We start from the raw sequence: 27695 nt of genomic DNA on the forward strand, positions 1-27695 counted from the left end.
CTAGGAGAGTTAGCCGGTGGTGCAGGTCGAGGGAAGTAGAGAGAGGTGAGGGCGGGGCCAGGACCAGAAGCGGTGCTCCTGGAGCCCAAGAAAGGGACTGAGTTGCTCTGGGTGAGAAGGATCAGGAAGCAGTATTGGTTCCCCAGGTGTCTGGGGCCCCAAGACTAGGAATGGCGCAGGGCCCAAACTAGGAGTATAGAACGGCAGGAGGGATTGAAGGGTGAATGTGGGTTCGGGAGTCCCGGCGCGGAGAGCTGTGCTATAGACTTACCCCAAGAGGCCTGAGGATAGTAGTGCAGGCTAGGAGAGTTAACCGGTGGTGCAGGCCCAGGGAAGCAGAGAGAGGTGAGGGCGGGGCCAGGACCAGAAGCGGTGCTCCTGGAGCCCAAGAAAGGGACTGAGTTGGTCTGGGTGAGAAGGATCAGGAGGAAGCAATATTGGTTCCCCAGGTGTCTGGGGCCCCAAGGCTAGGAATGGCGCAGGGCCCAAACTAGGAGTACAGAACGGCGGGAGGGATGGAAGCGTGAATGTGGCTTAAGGAGTCCCGGCATGGAGAGCTGCGCTATAGACTTACCCCAAGAGGCCCGAGGATAGTAGTCTAGAGTGAGAAATTTTAAAAGTATAAGGCATACAGTTAAAAATTAAGTTTTCCTATCAACGGTGCTACACATAGGCATTCACCCTCCCCACCCCTGGCTGGTAGTACAATAGTAAAACAGTTAGGCACCTTGACTATTATCATTTAACAAGATGTTTTTGGATAGTTTTTAACATAAACAAAATTATTTTTTCTGAATAAAAAGGTACCATTTGGAAAAGCAATATTAAACTGAAAATACCTCAGTCAGTGCTGGCTTAGCAAGTTTATAAAACATAATTTAATAAAATCAATTTTACAATCAGACAGCAGGGCACAGTTGTGTGTATTTTAATTCCAGATACTCTTAAAGCCGATACAAGAGGATTGCTTGAACCTGGGAGTTCGAGGCCAGCCTATACAACGTAGCAAGACCCCATTTCAGAAAAATAAATAAAAATTTTAAAAGAAAGTAAATTTAGGTTAAGATTTTACATGTTGGGGCTAGAGAGATGGCTTATTAATTAAGAGCACTGGCTGCTCTTGCAGAAGACCCACATGGAGGATAAAACCACCCAGCATGATGCGCTTCCATACATACAGGCAAAACATTCATACACATGAAATAAAAATAAGTAAATGCAAAAAAATTTAAAATGCTTTACATGTTTTTAAAAATCACTCAGGAAGCAAAGCAGTTTCATTTGCATCAATGTGGTAGACTTGATGTCTAGGAAAAATCTACAGTTTCTTAGCAAGTCCATCTCAGCAGTCAGAAAAATAAGGGAACGTGCTGATGGCAGTACTGGCTAGAGAATACCCATGCAGCAGTGAGCATTGGTTAGAGGCAGCATTGGCTCTGGACCCTGTAGATACCCAAAGCCACAGACTGTCGGACAACCTGGCTTGTCTTAGGTAGAAGGGTGAATCAAGAACTCATAGGGAGGTACAACTTCCCAAGGATGATACTATGCATGAGTCAACTAGAAAAGCCCAACCTTGAGAGACCCCTGGTGGGGATGCCCTGCTGCTTTACCATTAGCCTTGAATGGCATGGGGGAATTTTTCCCTTTGAGAATGAAATCCCAAGTGCATCTTCATGTGAATTTGGTGCTGGAAATCCACTCGCTGTCTGGGTAGAAGCAGATCACATGAACTTCAGTGTAATGTGTACCCTATTCTAGGCCCTCTGTGATCAATAGCAATGTATAAAAATCCACTGATGGGGACAGACTTTAACCTCAGCTCCAGGGATTTCCACAGATGTCCAAGTAACCAGAGCTTCTAATAAAAAAAAAAAAGGTCACAAGAAACTGAAATCAATAAGGCACAAAGACCTGGAGGTGACAGCAGAACTACAAGCTCTGATGGAGCTCCACAAAACCATTTAATATGAAAAGGATGACGTGACAACTGCTCTGCAAATTAAAAAATTAAAAGGCCTTGGAATGTAGCTTAGTGCCAGAATGCCTGCCTAACAGACATGAGGCCATAAATTCAATACACAGCACCATTAATTAATTAATTAATTAATTAAGAAGTAGGAAACAAATAAGAAAGAAAAGAGAATCAAAAGCATGATTTAGAAACAACAACAACAAAAATGACCTAGAAACTTTGAGAAAGAAAGGAGGAGAATTTCTATCATGGTCATGGTGGCTCATGCCTGAAATCCCAGCACTTGGGAGGCTGAGGCACAAAAATCCCAGCAAGTTTGAGGCTGTGTTGTACCCAAGATGTAGGCTGGACTGGGCTACATAAAGAGTTCAAGACTAGACTAGGATACAGAGCTAGACTCCATGTCATATATATATATATATATATACAGAAATATAAATATATAAATATTACATTGTGTATTGCAAGAAACAGAATGGTGTGAGGGTCTAACACTCATTTAACTGATGTTCCAGAGATGGGATAAAGACAATTAAGAGATAACAGGAATGTTGTACATACATATGAAAAAATGTTGGACCTCATTAGTACTCAGTGAAATGCAAATTATAACCATCATGGGATACTATTTCACACCCACTAAATTGGAAAAATTGCATGTCTGATAGTACTATTTAAGCAAAAATGGGGAAAGATGGGAGCTCTCATAAACAGCAGACAGATATATGAGGCAGTAAAACCACTCCATCTCCTAAAAATATTCCAGTGAGAATAGGGACCATAATGTGGAGTGGATCAGCCAAGTTAAGTTCATTCATTCATTCATTCATTCATTCATTCAACAAATATTTGTTAGTGCTGGGATTACAGGCATGAGCTCCCATACCCAGCTAATCATTAGACGTGCATACATACATTCATGCACACATATATATTATTGATGTTTTGTTTGTTCATGTGAGGGTGGGCATCTATGCGTGTGTGTGTGTGTGTGTGTGTGTGTGTGTGTGTGTGCATGTGGATGCCAGAGGTCAATGTCAGATGTTTTCTCAATCACTCTCCACCTTATTTTTTGAGACAGGGTCTCTCACTGAACCTGGAACTCATTGATTCCTGGCTCAGCTAGACTAGCAGGACAGCAAAACTCAGGGATCCTCCTGTCTTTTCCTCCTTAGTCCAAGGATTGCAGGTGAATGTCACAGAAGCAGGATTATGTGTGTTCTAGAAGATCCAACTCAAATCTTCACTTGTGCAGCAAGTACTTTACTGATGAAACCATCTCCTCAGTCCTAATTATTATTTATTTTGATAGAAATTCTCCTTGTTTCTTTTTCAAATTTTCTAGATCATCTTTTTGTTCCTGAGTCACACTCAATACTTTTATTTCTTCTTTATTTATGGTGCTGTGGATTGACTAGAAGGACAGGTGTCTGTGAGGCAGACATTCTAGTACTAACAACATCAGTTAGGACTTAAAATTTAAAAGCTCATAGACCTGTCTAAAAGAGCTTAGGATCTAGTGGGTCAGATAATGATCACACAAATGAGCCTGGAACTAAAGCTGTGACACAGGGTGAGAATGAGAGCTCCTGTTTTGGTTAGCTTTCACATTGTTGTGACAAAATATCCAAAAAGACAACTTAAGGAAGGAAAAGTTGATTTGGGGAAATGCGGTCAAAGTCTGACATTCAGTCCATCATGGTGAGAAGTCTTGGCAACAGGAGTATGAGGTAGCTGATTACATTGCATTCACAGACAAAAAGCAGAGAGAGAGAGAGAGAGACAGAGAGAGAGACAGAGAGAGAGACAGAGAGAGAGAGAGAATAAATAAATAAATAAATAATTCTAAATCTAAAAATCCCCTTAGAAATGGAGTTAAGCATGTCTGTAGCCCCTATCTTTGGTCACATAGTAAGAACTGATTTTAGAACCACCCACTTCCTGTTACCACCTAGGTGTAAACATAAGTTCACACTGCCTGCCTAGCTCTGCTACAACAATTCAACCAGGATGTTCCCCTGGTGTGTAAGTTCTCCGCCAACTCCCCACAGCAGCATACGAGATGTTAGTCCAGCTGTGATTTACTGAGTGAGGCCAGAAGTATAATTGAATACATTTTACTGCTTTGTAGCCAGAGCAGATTATTTCTTCATTTTTGAGAGAAAATACAAAAAACCTGTCAGTAAATGACACATATCTTGTTCAAAAGAAGGAGGGCATGGAGAAGTAGAGTGGACTGTGTCTTTTCTGCTTTGACTGTGCTTGTCACAAGAATGCTTGCATAGGAGACCATATCTCCATGCTGCAGTGTGTGAGGCTCTACATGCTTGGTGTCAGTGGCCCCTTGGACCTCATATTCCTTTATTTTGAGGACTTTATTGATACCCAACTGAAATGCGATTGATGGTCTGTATTTAAAGAATTCCACTGGGAAAGTGTGGGCATAGTTATATACCTGTAAACCCATTACTACCATCAAAACAATGACATACTCATCAGCTTCTAAATTTCTACCCTTCCCTGCCTTGCCTTGCCTTCTCCCATCCCAAACAGCTCCAGTTTAAAAGGAACCATTACTTTAATCAAACTCTGGTGGATTTATTAGATGGGTGGGGAAACAATCTCTAAAAGTCCCCTTCTGATCTGTTATCTCAACCCAAGCACTGTAAATATCTGCTTTTCAAATGAAAGCCACGTTATAGAACCTGGTCACATCCTCGGTTTTAAGGGGTTGAGAGTAATGTCATTTTTCTGAAAGTCCTAGAGTTGTGGTTGCTGCTGGGAAGGGAAAACCAGGCCAGGTCCTGGGGCTGACTCCACTGTTGATGCTGTTTTATACCTCACAGATCCTATTTGTCACGAAGAGGAAGGAACTGCTACCACCGCAGGCACATCTGTTCAGAGCATTGAACTTGTCCTCCCACCCCATGCAAACCATCATGGAAACACATTTGGAGGCCAGATTATGGCATGGATGGAGACAGTAGCAACGATTTCTGCAAGGTTCTACACGTTGGGCTTTGGCATATGATTTGGGGACCAGTTGGGGGGGGTAGGATCAGTGAAGATCTGAGATCAAGTTATTTAGCTAACCAAGGAAAGACATAAGGAAATACTGCCTTTATTCAAATGAGGAAACAGAAATCATTTCCTTGTTTATATTGCCTGCATGTATGTAAGTGTACCTGGGTCATGCAATGCCTACGGAGGTCAGAAGAAGGCATCAGATCCCCTAAAACTGGAGTTATGGATGGCTGTTAGTTATCATGCGGGTGCTGGGATTTGAACCTGGGCCCTCTGGAAGAGTAGCCAGTGTTCTTAAATACTGACATCTCTCCAGCTTGCCAATTAGTTTTGTAATTATTAAAAACTTATGTTTTAATTTCCCCCGAAGTAAGTGATTTTATTGTTAATATGTCTATAGATATGAGTATAATTAGAAACTTGTGGTTTTCCTTTTATAAATTCTGCAACATAAGCTTGCTTTTACTACAAGATTGTCATCCTCAGTGACAACAAAGCAGTGAATTTGAACACGCCCTGCTATAAAGGCTCATGACACAATGAACTGTGGTGGAACCCATTCTAGTGTTAGTATAGTTTTTAGAGTAACTGAATGGCAACAGGGGGGATCTAAGGGTAGAAAAGTGTGGAAGTAACTTCTGAAACTACATATTGTTTCAAAATTCCATACTCACAAAATTTGTGAAATGTGCATTTTATATTCTCTCAAGTTTTGTGTAGCAATCAAGGTCATTTTTCTGTACAGGAAAAATGTGCCATTTGACCTATAAATTCATCCATTCCATGAACTGTGAAGCTAAGGAATGGATATGAACAGCACTGGCTGGCAGGTGTCTTCATTTGTGGCCCATTCCAATCCACAAATCACAGTTGCCTGGGACATAGTCAGGAACTTTCCAGATGAATATGACCGTCAAATGACAGAAAGAAGCCTTGATTTGGTTTTTGGGGAGACCTCTGTAGGAGACAAGACCAATGTTAAGGAACTGTCTTCATGAAATATCCATTTAGTACCCCAAATATTTGCAGGTCATGTGGGGAGCCACTCTCAATGTACAACCCACTTGAGTCAAGAGAGTTATTTATTTAGAAATCCGTGTAGTGCTTGCCTACTGTATCCATGCAGTGAATAAATACTTTATGAAATCTTTGGAGCATGGTCATTTTCTTCTCTCTTCTTCCCTTTGTTTTCTTAGCCGCCTGTGTCATGGGCATCCTTTTCTAAAGTCTGTGGACATGTTTAAGTTCCGGGGACCATCTACAGTTGGGGACCGTCTTGTTTTCAATGCCACTGTCAACAACACATTTCAAAACAGGTAAAGTGTGCTCAATAAGCCAAGTCAAAGCTGCACATATAAACTTTGTTTTCATTTCAATCGGGAGGTGAATTACATCACAGCTTCCTTCTATTTTATTCAACTTCACTCAATATGCAGACACATACTTCAGTCATCTGTGCTGCTTGGGTCCTCTTCACACTCAGTAAATTGCAATGATTTGGAGTTTTGTTCCATAGGGATGGTAGCTGCCCCAGGATCAGGATGGTTCTAGTTGGTGCCTGCCCTCCTAGCATAATTACTAATTCTTCCTTTCAATATCAAAAGTGTCCTAGTGACCATATGCCAACCAACTCATAAAGGACCTGTTATTTATGCAAATGGATCCAGACTACTTCCCAGTTATTTTAATTCTCAGTACATAATGAAAAGATTTCATATAGACTTTTTTTTTCCTTTTTAAGTGGAAATAGGGGAATATCTCTGTTTTCTGCCAAATTTTAGTATTTGATTCTTTTAAACTATAGAACTATTGTTTTTTTGGAGGAAACTTGATATTTGTACAATTTTACATGTCCACCCTATTACCAAAATGTGTTGATGAATGTATGTATCTGTAAAGCTCCAGTGACCTTTTTCCTACTTGAAAGTGGAAAAGAAATGGAAACGCCCACAAGGACTTCTACAGACCTATCTAATGGCCTCAAAATAGATCTTACTAGTTGTGTAGATTTGCTGACGACAACGAAGATAAACCAGCACCCACATCCTCTTGTTGCTTGGTGGAAGGGGCAGAGGAGAGGCCAACCTACCGAGGTCCTCCTTGCCCACTGCCTTGTGTCACCCTTGCAGTGTGGAAGTTGGAGTGCGAGTGGAGGCCTTTGACTGTCAGGAGTGGGCCCAGGGCCAAGGGCGCCACATCAACAGCGCTTTTCTCATTTACAACGCTGTTGATGATCAGGAGGAGCTCATCACCTTCCCCAGAATTCAACCCATTTCAAAGGTCAGTCATCACATGAGCTTCAGAGACGAGACCCATGGGTACAGGGCTCCACCCGCAGCTCTTCCCACTAGCAACAATTTCTATGGCTTTTGCAATAGGGTTTCTCTCTTCTCCACGTAACAAAGTAAAATAGGCTTTTCTTTTTCTATTTTCCTCCAGAATCACTCTGGTAATTTGTTGGGATGAGGCCCCCGAGTAGATACCTCTACTCAGTCAAATGATGCTGTGGCAGCTCAAGACTTTTCTGTGTCTCCTCTCCTGTCCTTGCATTCAGTTCTTGATGCTGGGCCACATTCATGGGAACTATGCCTTTCTTATCTAGGAACCAATTTACTGCCAACGTTCACCTTCTCTAAAGACTCTATAGTGCAGTTTGTGTACAATTTTGATAGCAGAAATTAAAAATCATCTCTACTTTGAAAAAGAAACAAAAATAACTGTCAAGTTCACCCATCAGCCCAGACTTCATGAAGAGGTGTCACAGAGATGCCTTTCAACTGACCAAGGGAAGGAAGGATACTTAAGGATTTTAAGGATATTTTGTAGCACCAAAATATTTGGAACTGACTGATTGTACTTTTTTTAAAGGATGATTTTAGACGCTATCAGGGAGCTATTGCACGCAAGAGGATTCGCCTGGGCAGGTAAGGAATATAAGGCATAAAGATTTCATGGATTCTTCTCTATCTTAAAGTTACAGAACAAAGAGTCACTGTCTGGGACCCCTGTTCCCACATACTGGAAAAGAAAAAGGCCTGATGTTTCCTAAAAATTAAAAATAGCATGGAAAAGTCTCTTCCAGCAAAGAATAACTTTTAAAAACTGCTGGTTTCAGCTGAAGAGTGTATCATGAGTCAACACTGTGGTATGCTAAACACAAAGAAGAAAATTGTTACTTAATATTTTAATTTTTTTCAGGAAATACGTTATTTCTCACAAAAAAGAAGTTCCATTCAGCACACTTTGGGATATAAGCAAGAAGGTGACAATTTTATGGTTTGAATTCTTCATATAAAATCACAACATCATGAAAACAGAAATATCTTTAACTGATTCAGGTTGTATGTACACAGGTTAAATGACAAAGTGAATCATATTAACTCATCATTTTGAAATTATACCAAATAAGGGCTCAATAACTGGTTGCTCCACTTGTCCAGTTTGACCTGTGAACACTTCCCAAATTCCGACCTCAGAGACCATGCCACTAGCTGGCATGAGACAGCAAGATCTGTTGTCTTGTCATGGTTTGCAATAAATGACATGCCTATGAACTTGAACTTTTAGAGAAGAAGAAAGGATTAGTCATTGAAATATTTTTGAAAATAAAATCTAATGTAGACTCCAGGTTTCCTTGCTACACGTTACTGTCAATCACACTGAAGGCAGTTTGTCTTTGATCAGGATACCAATTAAAATTATACACATTTGGTGAGCATATAGTCACCATGTCTGGAATCTGAGGTAGAACTTATACATTAGCTGTAGATAGTTAAGTTCTAATCTCAACATTATCACTTTGGCTCAACACATTCCCTCCTCCAACACTGCCCACTATCTAAGCAAAAAATACTTGATCCCAAACATAAGCATTGAACTTACAGATTAAAAATTTTGTATTTTAGGGATCCCTAAGTAACAGCAATGTGGAAGCTCTCAGAAGTCTGGCAACCAAAAGTGGTTGGGAGATTAACACCACCTTGGAGAAAGTAAGTGTCTGGGTATTTATGTCACGCCTGCCAATCACCAACAAAAGTTAGCATGGAGGTGTTGCTACAGCTTAAACTGCTGCTGCTTGGTTGAAGGAGCAACAGTTCCTAAGAGCAGATATTTTTCTAGCCCCATGTCTTCCTGCTGGTTGATTTGGAATGCTCTACATTAGCCTGCACACTCCTGCCTTCCTGCCAACATTTGCAAGTCCCACCTCACACCTCTCATTCCCTCCCACATCTTCATTTACTCAAATCTGAGAATCTTAATGAGCCAGGACAAACACTTTTCCATAAATCCACTCTTGGCCTAATGAACTTCTCTTTCTAGCAACTCTTTTCCTCATGACCTCTTTAAAGTTAATATATCTCTGAATTGTGCACAGTCTTGTGATGTTTCTCTTCCACAGTTGATGAGTTGATATTTAAACCCTGGAGTGCAATGTAGCTTTTTAGTGGTCATTTCTCCCTAACTAGATAATAAACCTTTTAAGAAGGAAGCATTGTCTTTATTTCTTTGTATCGCTATTAGCAACTTCTACAAGTTTTGTATATTATCAAATTTAAACATATATAATTTGGCCTTTAATTTTAGGATCTTAGGAGACTTAGAAAACAATGCTCATGCTCACTAGCCTGGGGGCACATTGCTCCCCACTATAGTCCCAGACTGTAGAAGTGCCTGGTACTTGGAAGGTGATCAGAAATATCAACTGTTGAGGCACGATCTGTATGTACTATTCTTCACCATCAGTGAAGCACTCCCCTGTGAAATGGGATGACCATATATCCTGGTCTTCCTGGGGCAGTCCAAGTTTATACCTGTTGTCCCATCATGATTCCAGCTGTAGTGTTCTAGTTTGGATGAGAGGTCATACAGTAACTCCACCAGGAAATCAAGTGAACTCAAGGTCTCTTCCTTGGGCCTTTTCAGTTCTGATGTTGACTTCTCTGAGTGTTTTGCTATCTCCTTGTCTTCCCTACTAAATCCTTCCATGCTTTTCCTTACTCCCTTTGGGTTTAGTTAGGTTTCATTCTCTGCTGGGCTCAGCAATGCAGAAACAGGTTTCATCAAATATTAGTTTCTCTTTATCTCTCAGAGAAGGTTATTCAATGTCTTGCTTCCTTTTTCTGATGTGAAATTTGTCTCTCACCTCATTGATGGTTTCTGAGTGCCCATGAACAGCAGTTGGAAGCAAAGTTATGTCTGGAACAAAGCAAAAAACATAAATGGGGTTGTACAGCACATTAAAACTTCAGTCCTTTGGGGAGTTGTGGCCAGAAACAAACCCCAAATAATGAATGTGCTAGTGCTGGGGGAACATCAGTGACTAGTGCTTAATTTTACATACTTATCAAGGGATGTGGAATTAGAAAGAAAGTCTTTGGTTTTCTCTGTTGAATTTGAATTCTCCCTTTTAAAGTTTGTATTCATGGGGTTGGAGAGATGGCTCAATGGTTAAGAGTGTTGTGCCCAGAGAACGGATCCCCAAGAATTACCACGGAGTCCAAAGAGCATGCAAGAACAAAGAATCTTTATTCGGGCTTAAGCTCGGACTCTTAGACCAAACTAACGTGGTAGGTTCATCTGAGAGCCCCAATTGCAGGGAGAGGGAGCTTTTCATAGGTTTCAGACAAAGGGAGGAGGGGAATGACAGAGTTATATTTTGATTGGTCCAAAGAGCCCATGCCCACCAACATACTTTTGAATTGATTGGTTACAGTCTTGGAGGCCTCTCATTGGTGGGTGCTGCCCTCAGGGCTGTGGAATGTGCTCACTGTTATCTTCAGGGCTAGAGGACCCTGTTTATTCCTTATAAGGCCTGAAAACTTCCTGGGCCCCCTGGACATGCCCAGGCTTGCCTAGTCTATGACCATGAGACATCACAAAAATGGAGGAATCAACAGTCAAAATGGAGACGATGCTGTTTGTCCCGCTGGTTCCCTCAAGCCAAGCGATTTACAGAAGCAAAAAGAGCAGTTAGTCCTAAATAGGAGCAGAGGTCAAGGGGGTCCAGGGGAGGGGGCCAAGGAGGAAGGTTCCACATTTCCCCCTCTCCTTGTAACTTGGAGGCCCCAATCATGGGGCCTCCTGAAGTTCAATGGCATCCCGGCTTAGGGGCTGGTATTGTGATCTCATGACCATTATTTGGATTACCCCTAGTTGGTCCTTCATGAACTGTACTAACCTGTTTAAGATACAGTGTCTGAGGGTTAAGAGTAGGATCAAAATGAGGAGGGGGCCTATCAAGGTGAACACTAAGGTGGTCAGCCAAGGAGATGTGTTGAACCAAGACTTGAACCATCCCTGTTGAGCCTCTCACTCTCTTTTTCTCTTAGCTAATCTTTCTCTTACCTTAGCCATAGTATCTTTGACTACCCCTGAAGGATCGACATGAAAACAGCATTCCTCTCCCAGGGCTACACACAGCCCCCCCTCTTGCAGGAAGATCAGGTCTAATCCCCGTCAATTTTGCAATACCACTTCTGCTAGGGAGGACAGGGATTCTTGTAAATGAGAAATTGTGTTTTCCAGCCTTTCTATATCTACATCTATTGCAGCCCTCAAGCTTGAGTACTGCTGATGTTGGGCAGCTAGTTAGGCTGCTCCTGTCCCAGCCCCAATGAGGCTGACTCCAAGAATCATACTTAGAGTAAGGGTCGTGGCTGTGATTGGCTCCCTGGCAACTCGGGATAGAGTTCTGTTAATCTGTCCCAACAGTTCATCATTAGTATGATATAGCAGTCTGGGAACTAACCGGACTAGGATACAGTAGTCTCGTGTCTGATTAAAATCATCCATATGCACGCAATGGGTCAGGCCAAAGGAGCAAGTCCACCATATATCAGGCTCAGGGACCAAGTAACTGGTTAGGCATGAGAACTCAATGCTCTGAGTGACACTGCATAGTTTCTGGTAATTGACTGGGATCTGTCCTATGCATAGTCCTTGTCCTGTGATATGTTGCAGAGTCAACTTGGCCTTAGAGCTCCAAAGACAGGTGTTGTAGTCATCAGAAAAGTTATATGTCCCCAAGACCACTATGCCATCATAATAAGGTGGGGCAGTATCATAACATAACCAACAAGAGGCCGTCATGTTTGGCTTTATAGCATTCAGTACCAGATATGATTGCTCTAGCAGAGTGAGGAGAGGGTTTACCTCCGGTTTCTCAAAAGGGGCCAGTACCTTAGTATTTCGAACTTTAGCTCCTCTGGAGGCGGGGGCCCCAGGGCCTATGGGAGAAATTCTGGCCACCTCTGTGGTGACAGGCACCTTTGGGGTGGTTTGTGCCTGTGGTGTAGGGGCAAGGGCTTTGTTTGGTCTAATCTCGACTGTGGGTTTGGGGAATAATCCGATTACTCCACGGATCCTGAAAACTGATCCCAAGCTCTCAGACTTCAACTGAATGCCCCAAGTATAACCCATCTCCCCATTGGGGGCCTCCCTTCCTTGGTCGGTGAAACTTATTTTAATAGGATTACAGTTAGGATAGCATTTATTCCTTTGGGTCCATGAGAGGATGTTATGGACAGCAGCAGGCATGACTGCTGGGTGGCCAATGCGTGTTAGTGTGATAAAATCATCTTTAACAGGGGGTGTCCAATCTATGAACCCTGTACTCAGGCAATCCCATGATTTGCAATAAAACTCATAAGGTGTCCCACATTTTCCTTCGCCCCCTTTTTGCCTGTGGGCCTCAGGGAAAACATAAAAACTTTGGGTGGAGTCTGTGGGACCTATACCAGCAATCAATTTTGAAAGGTCCAGGTTCAAATCTGGGTACCAGACAGATGGGAGAACTACTTTGGACATCTGGGCCAGGACCCTCATAGAGTTAACATCTAAAGGTTGTCAGGTTGAATTAAAGGGTTGGTTGGGGTTGGCACCACAAACACTTATAACAATTAGTATAGTAAGAATTAAGAATGGCTTAGTCTTAACTTGAGAGGACTTTCCGCATTTCGGTGAACTTTCCATGCCTTGGGTCCTGGTGCTGGGGCCTGAGGGTCCTCTAGGCCATTGGGGTGTGGATCAGCTCTCCGGATGTGAGTGCGATGTATTCAGGTAGTGATTCCGTCTACCTTGATGGCCGTGAGTGTAGTCAGGAACACCACATATGGGCCCTTCCAGCGGGGCTCGAGTGTTTCACAGTGGTGCCTGTGGACATAGACCCAATCACCTGGCTGATAATTGTGCAGGGTGGGAGAAGGTGCTGTCTCATAGATAGCTCTCAGTTGGGGCCACACATCCTTATGTGCATGAGCCACTGCTTCTAAGGAATTAAGCAACTGACAGTTATCAAATTCAGCAATTAGTTCAGCTCTTAAATTGGGGAGAATAGGAGGGGGTCTTCCAAACATGATTTCATAGGAGGTTAACTCTAGCAGATAGGGTGAGTTCCTCACCCTATATAGGGTGAAGGGAAGGAGAGCCACCCAGTCCCCACCAGTCTCCATGGTTAATTTGGTAAGGGTCTCTTTTAGAGTTCTATTCACCCTCTCTACCTGTCCTGAGCTCTGGGGGCTGTATGCACAATGTAATTTCCATCTTTCCCCCAACATCCTAGCTAATTCCTGGGTTACCTATGAAGCAAAGGCTGGCCCGTTGTCGGAACTCAGAAGGGCTGGGATGTCATGCCTGGGTAAAATGTCCTCTAGCAATTTCTTGGCCACCACCTGAGCAGTCTCATGCTTGGTGGGAAAGGCTTCAGTCCATCCTGAAAAAGCGTCTACCAGAACTAGTAACCATACTTGCTTAGCTTAATTTCTGTAAAATCTATCTCCCAGTGGTCCCCTGGTCTAGAGCCCCTCATCCGAGCCCCTTGTTCCTTAGGATGGTTCTCAGTGTTGATCAGCTTGCAACTAAGACATGCAGAGGTGACTGCATCAACAAGTGGGTAGAGATTCAGGACTTTTAAATGAGCATTTCTTAAAAGATCAGCCATTTTCCTGGTGCCCAGATGAGTGGGTCAGTAGATATATGTGAGGAGGTCCTTGGCTAAGTCATTTGGCAGAATAATTTTACAGTCTCCTGTATGCCACCAAGCATCAATCTTTTGGGTCATGGGGAGTCTGTGTATCAGCTTCATATCCTCTTGGGAGTAATGAGGCTGATCAGGTAGAATGGGGGGGGCAGGGTCTGGCAGTTGGATTGGCAAAATCTGGAAAGCCTCCAAAGCTACTTCTTTGGCAACTCGGTCTACCCTCTGATTTCCTTGAGCTATGGGAGTGTTGGCTTTCTGGTGCCCAGGGCAGTGGATAATAGCCAGTTTCTTAGGTAGACATAGAACCACCAACAGGTCCAGAATTTCTTGTGTATTTTTAATGGTTTTTTCCTTCCGCTATGAGCAGCCCCCTTTCCTGGTAGATGGCTCCATGCACATGTGCCGTAGCAAAGGCATATCGGCTTTCCATGTACACATTCAGCCGCTTGTCCTTTCAAAGCCTAAGAGCCTCAGTCAGAGCTATCAGCACGGCCCTCTGAGCTGAGGTCCCCACAGGCAAAGCCACCACCCAGTCTCAGTCAGTCTCAGTTACCACCACTGCCCCTACATACCTCTGCCCATCCTTCATGAAACTGCTACCATCGGTGAACCAAGTAGCTTCTGCATCAGAGAGTGGCTCATTGGTCAGGTCATTTCTGAGCCCATGTACTTGGCTCAGGATCCCCGCGCAATTGTGCAGGGGTGCATCCAAGTCAGGGTCGGGCAGCAGGGTGGCTGGGTTAAGGGCGGTGCTTGGGAGGAACCGAATTCTCAGAGGGTTAAGAAATAAGCTCTGATAATGGGTTATTCGGGCATTGCTCAACCAGTGGTCCGGTGGCTGCTTAAGAACTCCTTCAATAGTATGAGGAGTGGTGATGTGCAGTTCTTGCCCTAACGTCAATTTATCCACATCCTTGACTAGAAGGGCAGTAGCAGCTATAATCCACAGACACGGTGGCCATCCTGCGGCTACTGGATCAACTTTCTTAGACAAGTATGCCACTGGTCTATTCCAGGGTCCTAACGTTTGAGTCAGGACTCCTTTGGCTATTCCTTTCTTTTCATCTATGTAGAGGTGGAAAGGCTTGGTGACATCGGGGAGCCCCAAAGCCGGGGTTTTCCCCCATCCAAACGAAAGTCTCATTCTCTTTTGTAGCTTCATAGAGAGGCTTAGCCAATTCAGCAAACCCTGGGATCCAGAGGTGGCAAAACCCTGCTGATCCCAGAAACTCCCTCACTGCTCTCTGGGAGTTGGAAACCGAAATTTTCAGCACCGTTTCTTTCCTGGCATCTGTGAGCCATCTTTGTCCTTCCTTTAGAATGTACCCTAGATAAATCACTTTTTGGCAACACATTTGTGCCTTCTTAGTGGATGCCTGATATCCTAGCCTGCACAAAATTGCCAACAAATCCCTAGTTCCTTGCTGACATAGTAGAGCGCCATCAGCAGCTATCAGGATGTCATCTTCATACTGCAGTAGGGTGAGTTGGGGGTGTTCCAGCCTGTACTCACCCAAATCTTCATGGAGTGCCGAATCGAAGAGAGTGGGTGAATTTTTGAATCCCTGAGGCAGGCGAGTCCAGGTCAGTTGTCCGTTGAAGCCAATCTCCAGGTCTTGCCATTCAAAGGCAAAGAATGGCTGGCTATCCTTGGCTAAGGGAAGGCTAAAGAAGGTGTCCTTTAAATCTAGTACAGTATACCAGCTCCTGGAGGGTGGCAAGGCACTCAGGAGGGTATAGGGATTGGGCACCATGGGATGGATATCCATGACCCAATTATTTGCTTCTCTCAGATCCTGTACTGGCCGGTAATCATTTGAGTTTGGCTTCTTTACTGGAAGGAGAGGTGTATTCCATGCAGACCTGCAGGGTACTAGGATGCCCTGGTCTCTTAGCCTCTGGATGTGTGGGGTAATCCCTGATCTGTCTTCATGGGACATGGGATACTGCTTCACCCAAGATGGAAGAGCTCCCAGTTTCAGCTCCACCCAGACAGGAGGCCAGTGGGCTGCTAGTCCTACCCCCCCCCCAGTCTCAGCCCATGCCAAGGGGAACTCCCATGGCCAGACAGAAACCTCCTCTTCCAGCTGCAGAGCAAGTCCCTGATGCAAGCAGAATTCATCTTCCAACTGTAGGGTTAATACCTGAATGGGGAGGCCCCCCTGATCTGTTAAATAAGCCCCATTAGGTAAAAAATGGATGTGGGCTCCAATTTTGGTAAGCAAGTCTCTACCTAAGAGTGGGTAGGGGCAATCTGGCATGACATGGAAGGAGTGGGACACCCAGCCCGGGCCCAGGTCCACTTTTCTTTGGGTAGTCCATGAATAGTGGTTTATGCAAGTTGCTCCCTGTACCCAGGACTTTTTGTTTGATAATTTCCCTTGGGACTCTGTTAACACTGAATGTTGAACACCTGTGTCTACATGGAAACTCAAGGGTGTCCCCTTCACTCTGAGAGTTACCCTGGGCTCGGGGAGGGGATCTGAACCCTGTCTTCCCTATTCGCTCCATTTCCCAAGCTCCAGGACTTGTATTCCTTCATGGACCTGCTCCTGTCCGGCCAGTCTTTCTGGACATTCCTTTCTCCAATGGCCCATTTTCTTACAATAGGCGCATTGGTTTCTCAGCAATTTTGGTCGCCCTTCTGGGCATTTCCTACCTTGTTCAGCAGATAGGCATCACAGCTGGCATTCTCTTTCACCTAGGGACCTGGTCAACGTGGCCAGGAGAATCTTGGCAAAGTCGCAGGTATGCCTGGTGCTGGCAGCGGTGGCAACCCGGGCCTGTTTGTCTTCGACTCTCTCAGTGATTGTAAACTTTCTCAGCCACCACCAGAAGTTCTGACAAGGTTTTATCAGCCAGTCTGTCCAATTTCTGCAATTTGCGCCTAATCTCAGGTGCTGAATGGTTCACGAATGCCAGGATCACTGCATTCTTATTCTCAGGTGCTATGCCTGGTGCTGGCAGCGGTGGCAACCCGGGCCTGTTTGTCTTCGACTCTCTCAGTGATTGTAAACTTTCTCAGCCACCACCAGAAGTTCTGACAAGGTTTTATCAGCCAGTCTGTCCAATTTCTGCAATTTGCGCCTAATCTCAGGTGCTGAATGGTTCACGAATGCCAGGATCACTGCATTCTTATTCTCAGGTGCTTCCGGGTCCATTGGGGTATAAGTACGGAAAGCCTCAAGGATCCTTTCTAGGAATACTGCAGGTGATTCTGCCCTCCCTTGTTGCACATCAATAATCTTGGCCAAATTGGTCGGTCGCCTTGCAGCCACCCAAAAATCCCCCATTAGAGTCTGGCAGTAGACCCGAAGCCTCTCCTTACCTTCAGCCAAATTCAGCCTAACCAGGGGGAAGGCTTCATCAATCAGGGCCTGATTGGTGGTGGGATTCCCATCCACCCCAGGGACCAGCTTGCGAGCTTCAACCTGGATCTGGTCTCTTTCTTCAGTGGTGAATAGGACCTGCAAAAGCTGCTGACTATCATCCCAAGTGGGCTGGCGGGTGAACAAAACAGATTCTAGCAAATCAATTAGACCTTGAGGCTTTTCAGAAAATTTAGCTGTCTGTAACTTCCAATTGTAAAGGTTGCTACCCAATACTGCATCTGCTGGTCTCCTGCTTCAGTGAGGGGGCCCCACGGCCCGGAGAGGGAGGACAGTAGAGTCTGCCACCAGCCGTGGTTGCCCCCTTTGGACTCTCCTCCATGTCTGAGGAGGGTGTCCTTCTGCCTCCTGGGGTGGGGCTGCCTCCGCCTCCCCCGGAATGTCCTGAGGTTCTGCTTGTGGGACAGGCCAATAGAGGGGTGGCTCAAGCAGGAGTTCTTCCCCTGTGCCTCCTTGCAAGACAGGGTAGAGGGGGGCGGTGGGTTTAGTTTCATTTCTCTGCCTCTCATCCTCACATAGGGCGAGGACAGTCAGCTTTGAGCCAGTGGGGGAAGAATGAAGGAACGCCTTTAGCCATTTTGGAGTCCCCTCCACCATAACCTGCCAAGTCGTGGTGTAAGGGACCTTATCAGGGTGGCCTGGACAGCCATAAATTATATCCTTTACTCTATAGATGGTAGGTAGGTCAAACATTCCCTCTTCAGGCCAGCCGGCTCCAAAAGTTGGCCATTCATTCCTGTAAAACACAAAGAGCTTCCCTTTCTTTACTCCTAACCCCAGGCTATCAGCCTGGGCTTTGAATTCCAGGAAGTGATCCTGAAAAAGGCTTAGAGGAGTTACTTGGTTCTGTCCCATTTCTTCCAACACAGTAAGAGTCACAAACACAACAAAAAGCACAAACACACAGAAAAATAACACACGGTTAATTGGCGCCTTAAACTGAAAATAGGACAATGGCCTCTTGCTTCCTGGCGGGTGTGACCTGCTCCATCCTTCCAAGTCTACCAAGGGAATCCAATCCCTATCAGGTGGGTCCAGGACGTCTCCTGAGTCCCACGGCCTGGGGCCTTCCAGCACATCTGCCTAGACCTCCAACAAGCAATCTTGAAACTGGGCCCAAAAACCAAACCAGAAGTATACAGGAATGAAAGACACAAAGACAAGAGACACTCACCAATTGGATCAGGTAGACTCAGTGCTCTGGGGTCCCGTGGGGGTCTTGGGGATCCTGGACGAGCCCCCAAATGTTGTGCCCAGAGATTGGACCCCCAAGAATTACCACAGAATCCAGAGGGCATGCAAGAACAAAGAATCTTTATTCGGGCTTAAGCTCGGGCTCTCAGACCTCACCAATGCAATGGATCTGTGCTGACCCGTACGTTCGAACATACTTTTGAATTGATTGGTTACAGTCTTGGAGGCCTCTCATTGGTGGGTGCTGCCCTCAGGGCTGTGGAATGTGCTGACTGTTATCTTCAGGGCTAGAGGATCCTGTTTATTCCTTATAAGGCCTCAAACCTTCCTGGGCCCCCTGGACATGCCTGGGTTTGCCTAGTCTATGACCATGATACATCACGAAAATGGAGGAATCAGCAGTCAAAATGGAGATGGTGCAGTTTGTCCCACTGGTTCCCTCAACCCAAGTGATTTACAGAAGCGAAAAGAGCAGTTAGTCCTAAATAGGGGCAGGGGTCTAGGGAGTCCGGGGGAGGGGGCCAAGGAGGAGGGTTCCACAAGAGAACCAGTGGTTCTTGCAAAGGACTTGGGTCAGTTCTCAGCACCCACAGGTGGCTCACAACCACCAGTAACTCCATTTCCAAGAGATCCAGAACCCTCGTCTAACCTCCATGAGTATTGAATGAAATGGTTGCACTTATATGCATGCAGGCAGAACACTCATACACATAAAATAAAAATAAATTTATAAATTTTAAAGATTATATTCATGACAAAAATCTGATAAAATCTTTTTCCTTATGAATTATCCTCCTCTTCTCTCCCACTTTTTAAAATTCTATATTTCCCCTCCCTCTCCCTGTCCCTTTCCTTAACTTTGGACCGGAGATCTTCCTGTCTCTGCTTCTCAGAACTTAGATCACAAGTGTATACCATAGCCAGCTCTTAGTTCTTATTTTCAACATTATTGGATATGAAGTCTGGATATGAAATTAGAAAATACTTCAAGCTTTAAGTCATATTTGATTTTCTAGATACAAGGATGGAACTGTAGTAATAATGCAAGAAGCAAGAGGAAAATTCAGAAATGCATTTGCAAACAGCAATACGTGAACCTGCTGAAGAATAATTAATTACAGGATAGTCATGAACAAGTGAGAGATTGTAGTGTTTAACTCATTGAAGCCAGGTCTTCTGCTAGTCAAAGAAAGGAAAACAAAGTCCAGGAAGGGGTGATTCTTATCTCTTGGAAAGTAGTGTCAAAAGTGAAGATGAAAAGGGCTTTCAAGGCAGTAAACAGCTTGAGCTGAGTCCTCCAGGTGAAAATTATGGTAAGGAGACTGGTTTGACAGGATTAGTTGTTTTTTTTTTGTTTGTTTGTTTGTTTTTAAAGAGTATCTGAAATCTGAGAATTACTGTGAAAGCAAAAATGACATAGGCTGCCTAAAAAACCTCTACAGGACAGCAACTCAGTGTAGAAAAGAGATCAGACAAAATTTATTTTTACTTAAACTGAGGAGGGAGAGAGATTGGGCCCATCAGGGCACCATCTGGCCAATCTTAGCACCTGTGGTACCCCACAGGCGCCTCCAAGGAAATTCAGCTTTTAGGCTGAAAACTAGTTTCTAACCAGGAGTCGTAACTACACCTTTAATCCCAGCACTCAGGGGGCAGAGGCAGGCAGATCTTTGTGAGATCCAGGCCAGCCTGCTCACATAGCGAGTTCTAAACAAGCCGGGGATACAGGGAGACCCTGTCTCAAAACAAATAACAAACAAAAACTATTTTCTTCCTTCTGCCAATAATGTAATCTTAATAACATATTTGTAGTGAGTGATACAAAATTTCTAAGCTGTTTAGTTATCTCCTCATCATTATAACAGTGTGACATCCAACCACAAATCCAAGCAGTCTTGTGCTAATGAAAGCAGCATCTGTCATAATGGAATATGAGCAGGCTTACTTTAGTAAATTTTTAGCCTACTTACTTTAAGCTTCATCTCAGAATAAATTGTCCAATCACCACATTACAGAACATCAGAGCTAGTTACAAATAGAATTTAACCTCTATTCCCCCAGGCAATGGAAAACCATTTTCTTAGAGAACTGTTCTTGGAGAATTTTTCCATTAAGCCAAAGCTAGCCTTTCCTCATCTCCTTTGCATCCTCGGCTCCTTGGTTCAAGGAGCAGGATGATGAAAAGAACCTGTACCTCTCCACCTTCTAAGGGAAGGGATAGATCTCATTCGCTTATCCACTGTGGTCCTTGGCGCTGGATAAGTAGTGAGCTCTGCCTGTGAGGGTGGAGTTTAAAGGAGGTTACTTGGCTTTGGCTTCAGGCTAGGAAGCGACAGTCTGGAAGCAGAGGAGCTTTTCAGTCTGAAAGCTGAGGAGCTGCTCCCTGGAAAAGTACTAGGCTAATTTCCTATGGTCACTTAAACAATAGGAAATTAATTATCTATTCTGAAGCTAGTAGTCTGAAATCAAGGTGTAGGCAGGCTGGTTGCTTTGTGAGGAAGGAAAATCAGTTCCTCACCTCTTCCCTGGCTTCTAGAACTTTGATGGCTAGCCTTTCTGTCCCTTGGTTTGTAAATGTATTGCTGAATCTCAGAAACAAAGGGAGCCAAACCTCTGGGTTTCTTTGTATTTGATGAATGCTCACAGACTAAGCCATGCCTTCTATGAAGCACATTTGGCTTGGAGGAGTGGTGTTTTCCATAAGCAAATAATCACTTGTTTTCTCCCTAAGCTACTTACAATTAATTTGTTAATTTCTCTTATCTATAATGATATCATATATATGCATATACACACATATTAGATATGTATATATAATGTGTGTGTTTAAATAAAGGTTTCTCCTTTACAACCTGATTTTTTTCAACTGCTTGGTTCCTGCAGTGAAGCCCTAACCTCATGTTTGTTTGTCTTCTCACAGCTTGTTGCCATGGGAATGATTATAAGATAGTAAATTTCAACACTTCAAAGTACCCTGAGAGAAGGAGAAAATAGCAGAATAGAAATGTGCTCTTAGCTGAACGCACATCTCTGATTATTGTCAAAAAAAAAAGTAGGAGGAAAGTTCAGAGTCACAGAGATGCCATTGATGTTTAAGCATATGTCAAATGACTCCCCAAGATAGGCTTCTGCTTACCTAACAGATAATATGTATTAGAAACCCAGGAACTGGCCTTACAAAAGGATCAGCCCTTGTGATTCAGAAATCAGAGAATGCTCTGTACTGAAGAAATGTGCTTCAGGTATCCTGTTGAGAAGTTGAGTTGGCCCTGAAGATGGTTGGCTTGTTTCCTGGGTCCCCTTAAAGACATGTCTAAAATACTGGGAAAACTATCTGATCTATACCCGTCTTCAAAGTCTTAGGGAAGAGGAGGCTCTGCCTAGCAGCCTAAACACATTCTCTACTTTTAGTGGTCAAAGGCAGAGAAACACCACAAAGATCAAGAGAGAAAGGCTTATGATCTTTATTTTTCTTTAATTTTTTTCTGATTTATTTATTTTTATTTTATGTGTATGAGTGTTATACCTACATGTGTGTAAGTGCACCTATGTTGTGCAGTGCCCATGGAGGACAGAAGAGGGCATCAGATTCCCTAGAACTGGAGTTATGGACAATTGTTAGCCCGACCATGTGGGTGCTGGGATTCGAACCTGGATCTTCTACAAGAACAGCCAGTGTTCTTAACCACTGAACCATCTCTCCAGCTCCATGGTCTTTATTTATTTATTTTTTTTGAAAAAATAAGATGCACATTAATTAACCCACATATTGTTTCGAGGACACAGAACAAGCATCCAGGTCAGACTTCTAGATACACAGGTAGCATTGCCAATGGCTGGCTACATCTTCATCTAGGTGACTAGATTCTCTACATGGTACAGTCTATGATTTAATTTGTGTGCCTTTTAAAATAAAACATCGATTTTTTGTAATTTAAATTTTCTTCTTCATGTATTTTAGATAAAAATATATACTCTGGAAGAGCAAGATGTCATATCTGTTAAGGTTGAAAAGCCTGTGAATAGTCCAGCACACGTGGCTTATCATCTCCTGTCAGACTTTACAAAGCGACCTTTGTGGGACCCTCATTACATGTAAGAACCAATTTAATTTTTTTTGTTATCAAATCATGGAAAAATAAACTTGAACTGTAGTTCATTTCCTCTGCTCAATGTATGAGGAATTGTTCTAGTAATTCAAAGTATTTTTAGAGTTTGCTCTACCCCAGAAAAACGCATCAGGTGATACTGAGAGATGCAAAAGGACAATTATTATACTATTTGTCATCTGTATTAAGTTGGCATGCTTTGCCTACATTTACTATGATACCAACAATAACTTCAAAGTTGATATTATTCTTGTTTCTGAGACTGACGAGATTGCACAGTCAGCAAAGTATCAGGCAGTGCATTGGAATCCAGCTGGGCCAGGCTCTGGAGTCCATGCCCTGTTTAGTTAACATACAGTTTCATTGATTTTGAGAACATGAGTATCCAATGCCTTTTCACTCCTCTTCTGTGAAATACTCCTTGATGAGAAGCTGCCAGAGTCAGCCCGGAGTCCAGGAGGAAGGTGCTCCTTCCTGCTCTTCCCCAATGATCTGATCATGTCCGTCTTCCACCCATTCACCCACCCACTTCTCTCATATCACTTCCTGTTTCCTCATTTCTAGATCCATCTCTTCCAAGTGCCCCACTTTCATGGAACACAGTTGGTCATACATATTCACAGGCCCTACGTCTGCCTATTCAACCACTTTTCGTTTTTCATCAAAGAACGTTGGAGAAAAAATTATGTCAACACCAAACATCTACTGATTTTTTTTACTTCATTTGTTAAATAGTACAATTATCTACATACCATTTGCATTGCATAGGTGGTCTAGAGAAGATTTAGCATGTTTGGGAGGATGTGCATAGGTGATATGAAAATACTATGTCATCTTATATAACAGACTTGAGCATCGAATGTTTTGGTGTCCCCACAGACACTGTACAGAGCTGTGTGCTATGTCAGCTGCCCTGGTAGTGTTCAATGAGAGTCAGGTCCAGCCCTCCAGACTGTATAGCGCACAGCAGAGCCCCCAAGACACCATTGAAAGGAAAGAACTTCTACTCCTGTGGTACACAACTATGTATTTCCAAACCTTGACAAGCTAGAGGTTCATCTTTAACATTCTAAAACTCCCTGTGATTAAACCATGTAATAGACAATGCAATACCACTTAAGTGAAACATCTCTACTGTCAGGTGTTACATTTGCTTAGATGCTTAATGCTACCATAATAAATCATTCTAAGAGAGGAGGAAGTATTTTTAAATTTCTTGCATCAATATTTGCAGATACTCTACAAAACAGAACAATACATAAATGAAGCATTAGTTCTTTCAAAACATTTTCCCCATAAGTCTCTGGATGACTTGGCTCTCCATAAAGCTGAACTTGAATGAATGGACAAGCCAATGAATTAATTTTAGTTCAACAGCTTTTCTTGCATAGCTACTTAAGAGTTGGGGACTACATCCAGTGTTTTCATTTAATGCTCACAATAACCACCTAGATATTATTGTCTACATTCACAGATGAAATAATAAAATGACTTGTCTAACATAACATGGTCAGAACGCAGCAGTCTGTGAGTCACAAGCAAATAGTTCAACTTCAGACTCAATATTCCTTCTGATACAGATCTTTCTTTCCCTGAGTACTTGGATTGGCCTTGCATCCCACTAAGCTTCAAAATTCTTTATTTGATCCTAGAAAACAATAATTTTGTGGAAGCCTTAATGCCTTCTCTGGAGTATTAAGGGCAGTGACCTTGGAGTTGATGGTGAACCCTTCTCTATTACAGGCAAAATTACTCTTTCTGAGCAAACAGCTCATCCCAAAGTCAGCCTTCAAGCAGTACCTGCTTGAGGGGGTAGAGAGTGTTGGGTCAGTTGAACAGGTACATACAAATACCAAGAAGATCATACAAACAAATAAGGGATGTGAAAGCCTTCTAACAGGTTGAAAGCCTGTCCTTTAACACTGTTCTGTTTACACAGATCCTGTGAAGTCATAGACCAGGTGAGTGAGGAAGATCAGATATATTACATCACCTGTTCTATAGTAAATGGTGACAGACCCAAAGACTTCGTAGTACTTGTATCAGGAAGAAAGCCTCTCAAAGATGAGTGAGTATATGCAATCTAAGCGACAATACAATGTTGTATAGCATGTGAATGAAAAGTTGATCTGAAAATAAGGAAGCCAATGTAAGCACTTTGAGTCCTGAATCATATTCATTCTATTTTATAAATAAATAAATGTTTAGTTAACATTTTAAAATGCAGCCATGTATTGTCAGTTGTGTGCATCATGCAAGGATTCTAAAGCAGTATCCTCCTGTTCTATATAGACTAAAGATAATATTTAGTAAACCTTTCAAACATTCCATTTTAAGTAAAAAGTCAGCAAAAAGCATTTGAAACACCAGAATTGGCTTAGAAGTCACAGAGACCTACCGGTTCTAGTCATCTAATCTGGCTTACTGTCAGCTAAGGCTGTGGACCCAAGGGCCATGACTTTCTCGTGTCCACTGGACTCCTCAGAACATGGAGACAAAGGAGCAGTGTCCCAAATAGCCCCACATATGCATGTGGACCAGTGCTCAGAGGTGTTCACTATAGTATCATTTTTTATGTCAAAGGATATGAAATAAGCTGGGGTCTATCTTATAAATTATGCCAAATCCACACTACAGAGAAGTATGCCACTTCCATTAAGGTGAAGTAGACATAGGGTACAAATATAAAAACATCTCTAAAAATGTTAGAGATTGTTAGGTGAACAATCAAGTTATAGACTGTATTTGACCATCTTTGTGTAAAAATCTACATGTTATGTTTGCTAATGTTATTTTTATCCATTTATATCAAAGTCTAGAGAGCTGCATATTAAATGCTAAGAACAGTCAAGTGAGGAATAGTATTGGAGCTAGGGTCCCAAAGTTCCACTTTTATTTCCTAGCCTATAGCATTCGCAAATATTTGGATTTTTTTTAATTAAAAAAGGAACAGGAAACTGAAATGGCAACCCTTTAGAGGGCAGAGTAAAACTTCAGTTTGGAAGCCGACACCAGCTTTGTGAAATTACCTTATTCCCTACGTTTGAATGTCACCTTAGGAAACATCTTTTGATACAAACCCCTCATACAGAGAAGCCTGGTCTTCAGAGCTCACGTTGGCCTGAATGATTAAATTGCCCTGTGGGCTGGAGATGTAACTCAGTGGTGAAGCACTTGCCTAGCATGTGGAGGCCCTGATTTGGACCCCTTGCACCACAAAGAAACATAAATATGTCATTTACTATAGGAATTTACTATAAAAATGTCATTTACTATAGGAATTTACTAAATAAAAATGTCATTAACTTTAAGAATTTACTTTCTAACAACTAGTCTTCCCTTCTCACAAGGAGTTAGAACGTGTTGTCTCATCTTTCAGTAACACCTACACAGTGGCGATGAAGTCAGTCACCCTGCCATCAGTCCCGCCATCTCCACAGTACATCAGAAGCGAGGTTATATGCGCTGGGTTTCTCATCCAGGCTATTGACAGCAGTTCATGCACTGTACGTTTGATGAAATATTTGTACCTTAACTCATTCTCAGATATGGAAAACCTCTTCCTTTCCCCACATCTCCTAAATAATTGTAATCTTGCCATTTGTGTCCTCACTAACAGACAGATCCCTAAGGCTCGCCCTTTCAGATCCATTCACCAACGATTTCAGATCCTTGCTTGAAAAATCTCCTAGCCAATAAAAAAAAAATGACAGTGTTTTCTTTTTGATACAGGTATCGTACCTGAATCAGATGTCAGCTAGCATCCTTCCTTACTTTGCCGGAAATATTGGTGGCTGGTCAAAATCCATTGAAGAAGCAGCAGCCTCTTGTATAAAATTCATAGAGAATGCTACTCATGATGGACTTAAAAGTGTATTGTAGATGGTCAACTCTTAATTACCTGTAATTTAATTTCCCAGACTTAATTCCAAGTGCCCTTAGCCCTACACTTGGCAACCCTGGGGCCACACATTTATTTAATACCAGCCTATGCAAAATGTAGTTATGAAGATGTTAAAACCAAGATGCATCTCAAGTTGGATCCCAGTTCTTTGGCTTCAAATGATAATAACTTAAAAAATCTATTGTAGAAGATCCATAGTTCTTCTCCTCCAGGGGCACAGACACCAGAGAATTGCCTGGTTGCAATCTTGCATGATCTATAAAATGGTACAGAAGCCAGGTGTGGTGGTGCATGCCTGTAGTCCCAGCACTTGGGAGGCAGAGGCAGGCAGATCTCTGTGAGTTCAAGGCCAGCCTGGTCTACATAGTGAGTTCCAGGACAGCTGGGGCTACAGGAAGACCCTGCTTCAAAAAGACAAAAAAAAAATGGTACAGAATTAGTTAAAACTATTATAAACCTCTTCAAATTACAGAAGTGCAGTGGGTGTTCTGCTTGGAGGTTTATAAAATGCCAAATGATGATTTGCTGTAAGTTGATGGATGTATAACATTGTTCCATGTGTGGAAAGGCATATATGTCAGGAGTACCTGACAAGATGTATTACATGTTTTAGAGCTTTAAATTAGGAAGACATTAAAACATAATGAAATCCAATCAATTTTAGTAATAGGAACTACTTTATTAGTGTCATTTTACATATATTTCAGGTAGATGGTCAATTTAATATCTATTGCTATATATATACACACACAAAGTGCCTGCAATTGTAGAGAAAGAGACTATTAACTGAGGTCTTCTTTCATAACTAGCCCATTAGCACTTTATCCCCTTGACTTCAACATTTATCATTTTGCTGTCTGATGTATCTCAACTCATGGGACAAACCAGGATATGTCAAGTTAGCCTCCTCCAAAGGATGGCTTTTACTAGTTGAAGGAGATTTCCATTAGAGTTGAGAGCACTTAACATAAGTTTACCAAATCTCTACCTCTGCTCCCTTGTGTCCCCACTTGCCCATTCACATGGTCTAAGGCTGGTTACCATTATTTGTGTTTGTCTTTGTCAAGAGATTTTCACCTACATAAACCTTAGACTGCATTGCATTATAAATCTCTCTCTCCAT

At 42.8% G+C, this 27695-nt stretch overlaps 1 protein-coding gene across 2 annotated transcripts in view; it reads left to right on the forward strand.

The window, feature by feature from the left end:
* Positions 1-26918, forward strand: part of Acot12 (acyl-CoA thioesterase 12) — a 66416-nt gene extending 39498 nt beyond the window's left edge. For both annotated transcript variants that reach the window (XM_008853312.2, XM_029556228.1), the window contains 10 exons: positions 4822-4978; positions 6196-6315; positions 7129-7279; positions 7868-7923; positions 8198-8261; positions 8905-8988; positions 22521-22654; positions 24608-24736; positions 26048-26174; positions 26401-26918. In XM_008853312.2, the coding sequence (XP_008851534.1) occupies positions 4822-4978; positions 6196-6315; positions 7129-7279; positions 7868-7923; positions 8198-8261; positions 8905-8988; positions 22521-22654; positions 24608-24736; positions 26048-26174; positions 26401-26550 (1172 nt within the window). In that variant the 3' untranslated portion in view covers positions 26551-26918. The remainder of the gene's footprint in view (positions 1-4821; positions 4979-6195; positions 6316-7128; positions 7280-7867; positions 7924-8197; positions 8262-8904; positions 8989-22520; positions 22655-24607; positions 24737-26047; positions 26175-26400) is intronic.
* The last annotated feature ends 777 nt before the right edge of the window (positions 26919-27695 follow it).

Source organism: Nannospalax galili, unplaced genomic scaffold, assembly GCF_000622305.1.
Source record: "Nannospalax galili isolate Female #2095 unplaced genomic scaffold, S.galili_v1.0 scaffold45, whole genome shotgun sequence".
Classification (NCBI taxonomy): Eukaryota; Metazoa; Chordata; class Mammalia; order Rodentia; family Spalacidae; genus Nannospalax; species Nannospalax galili.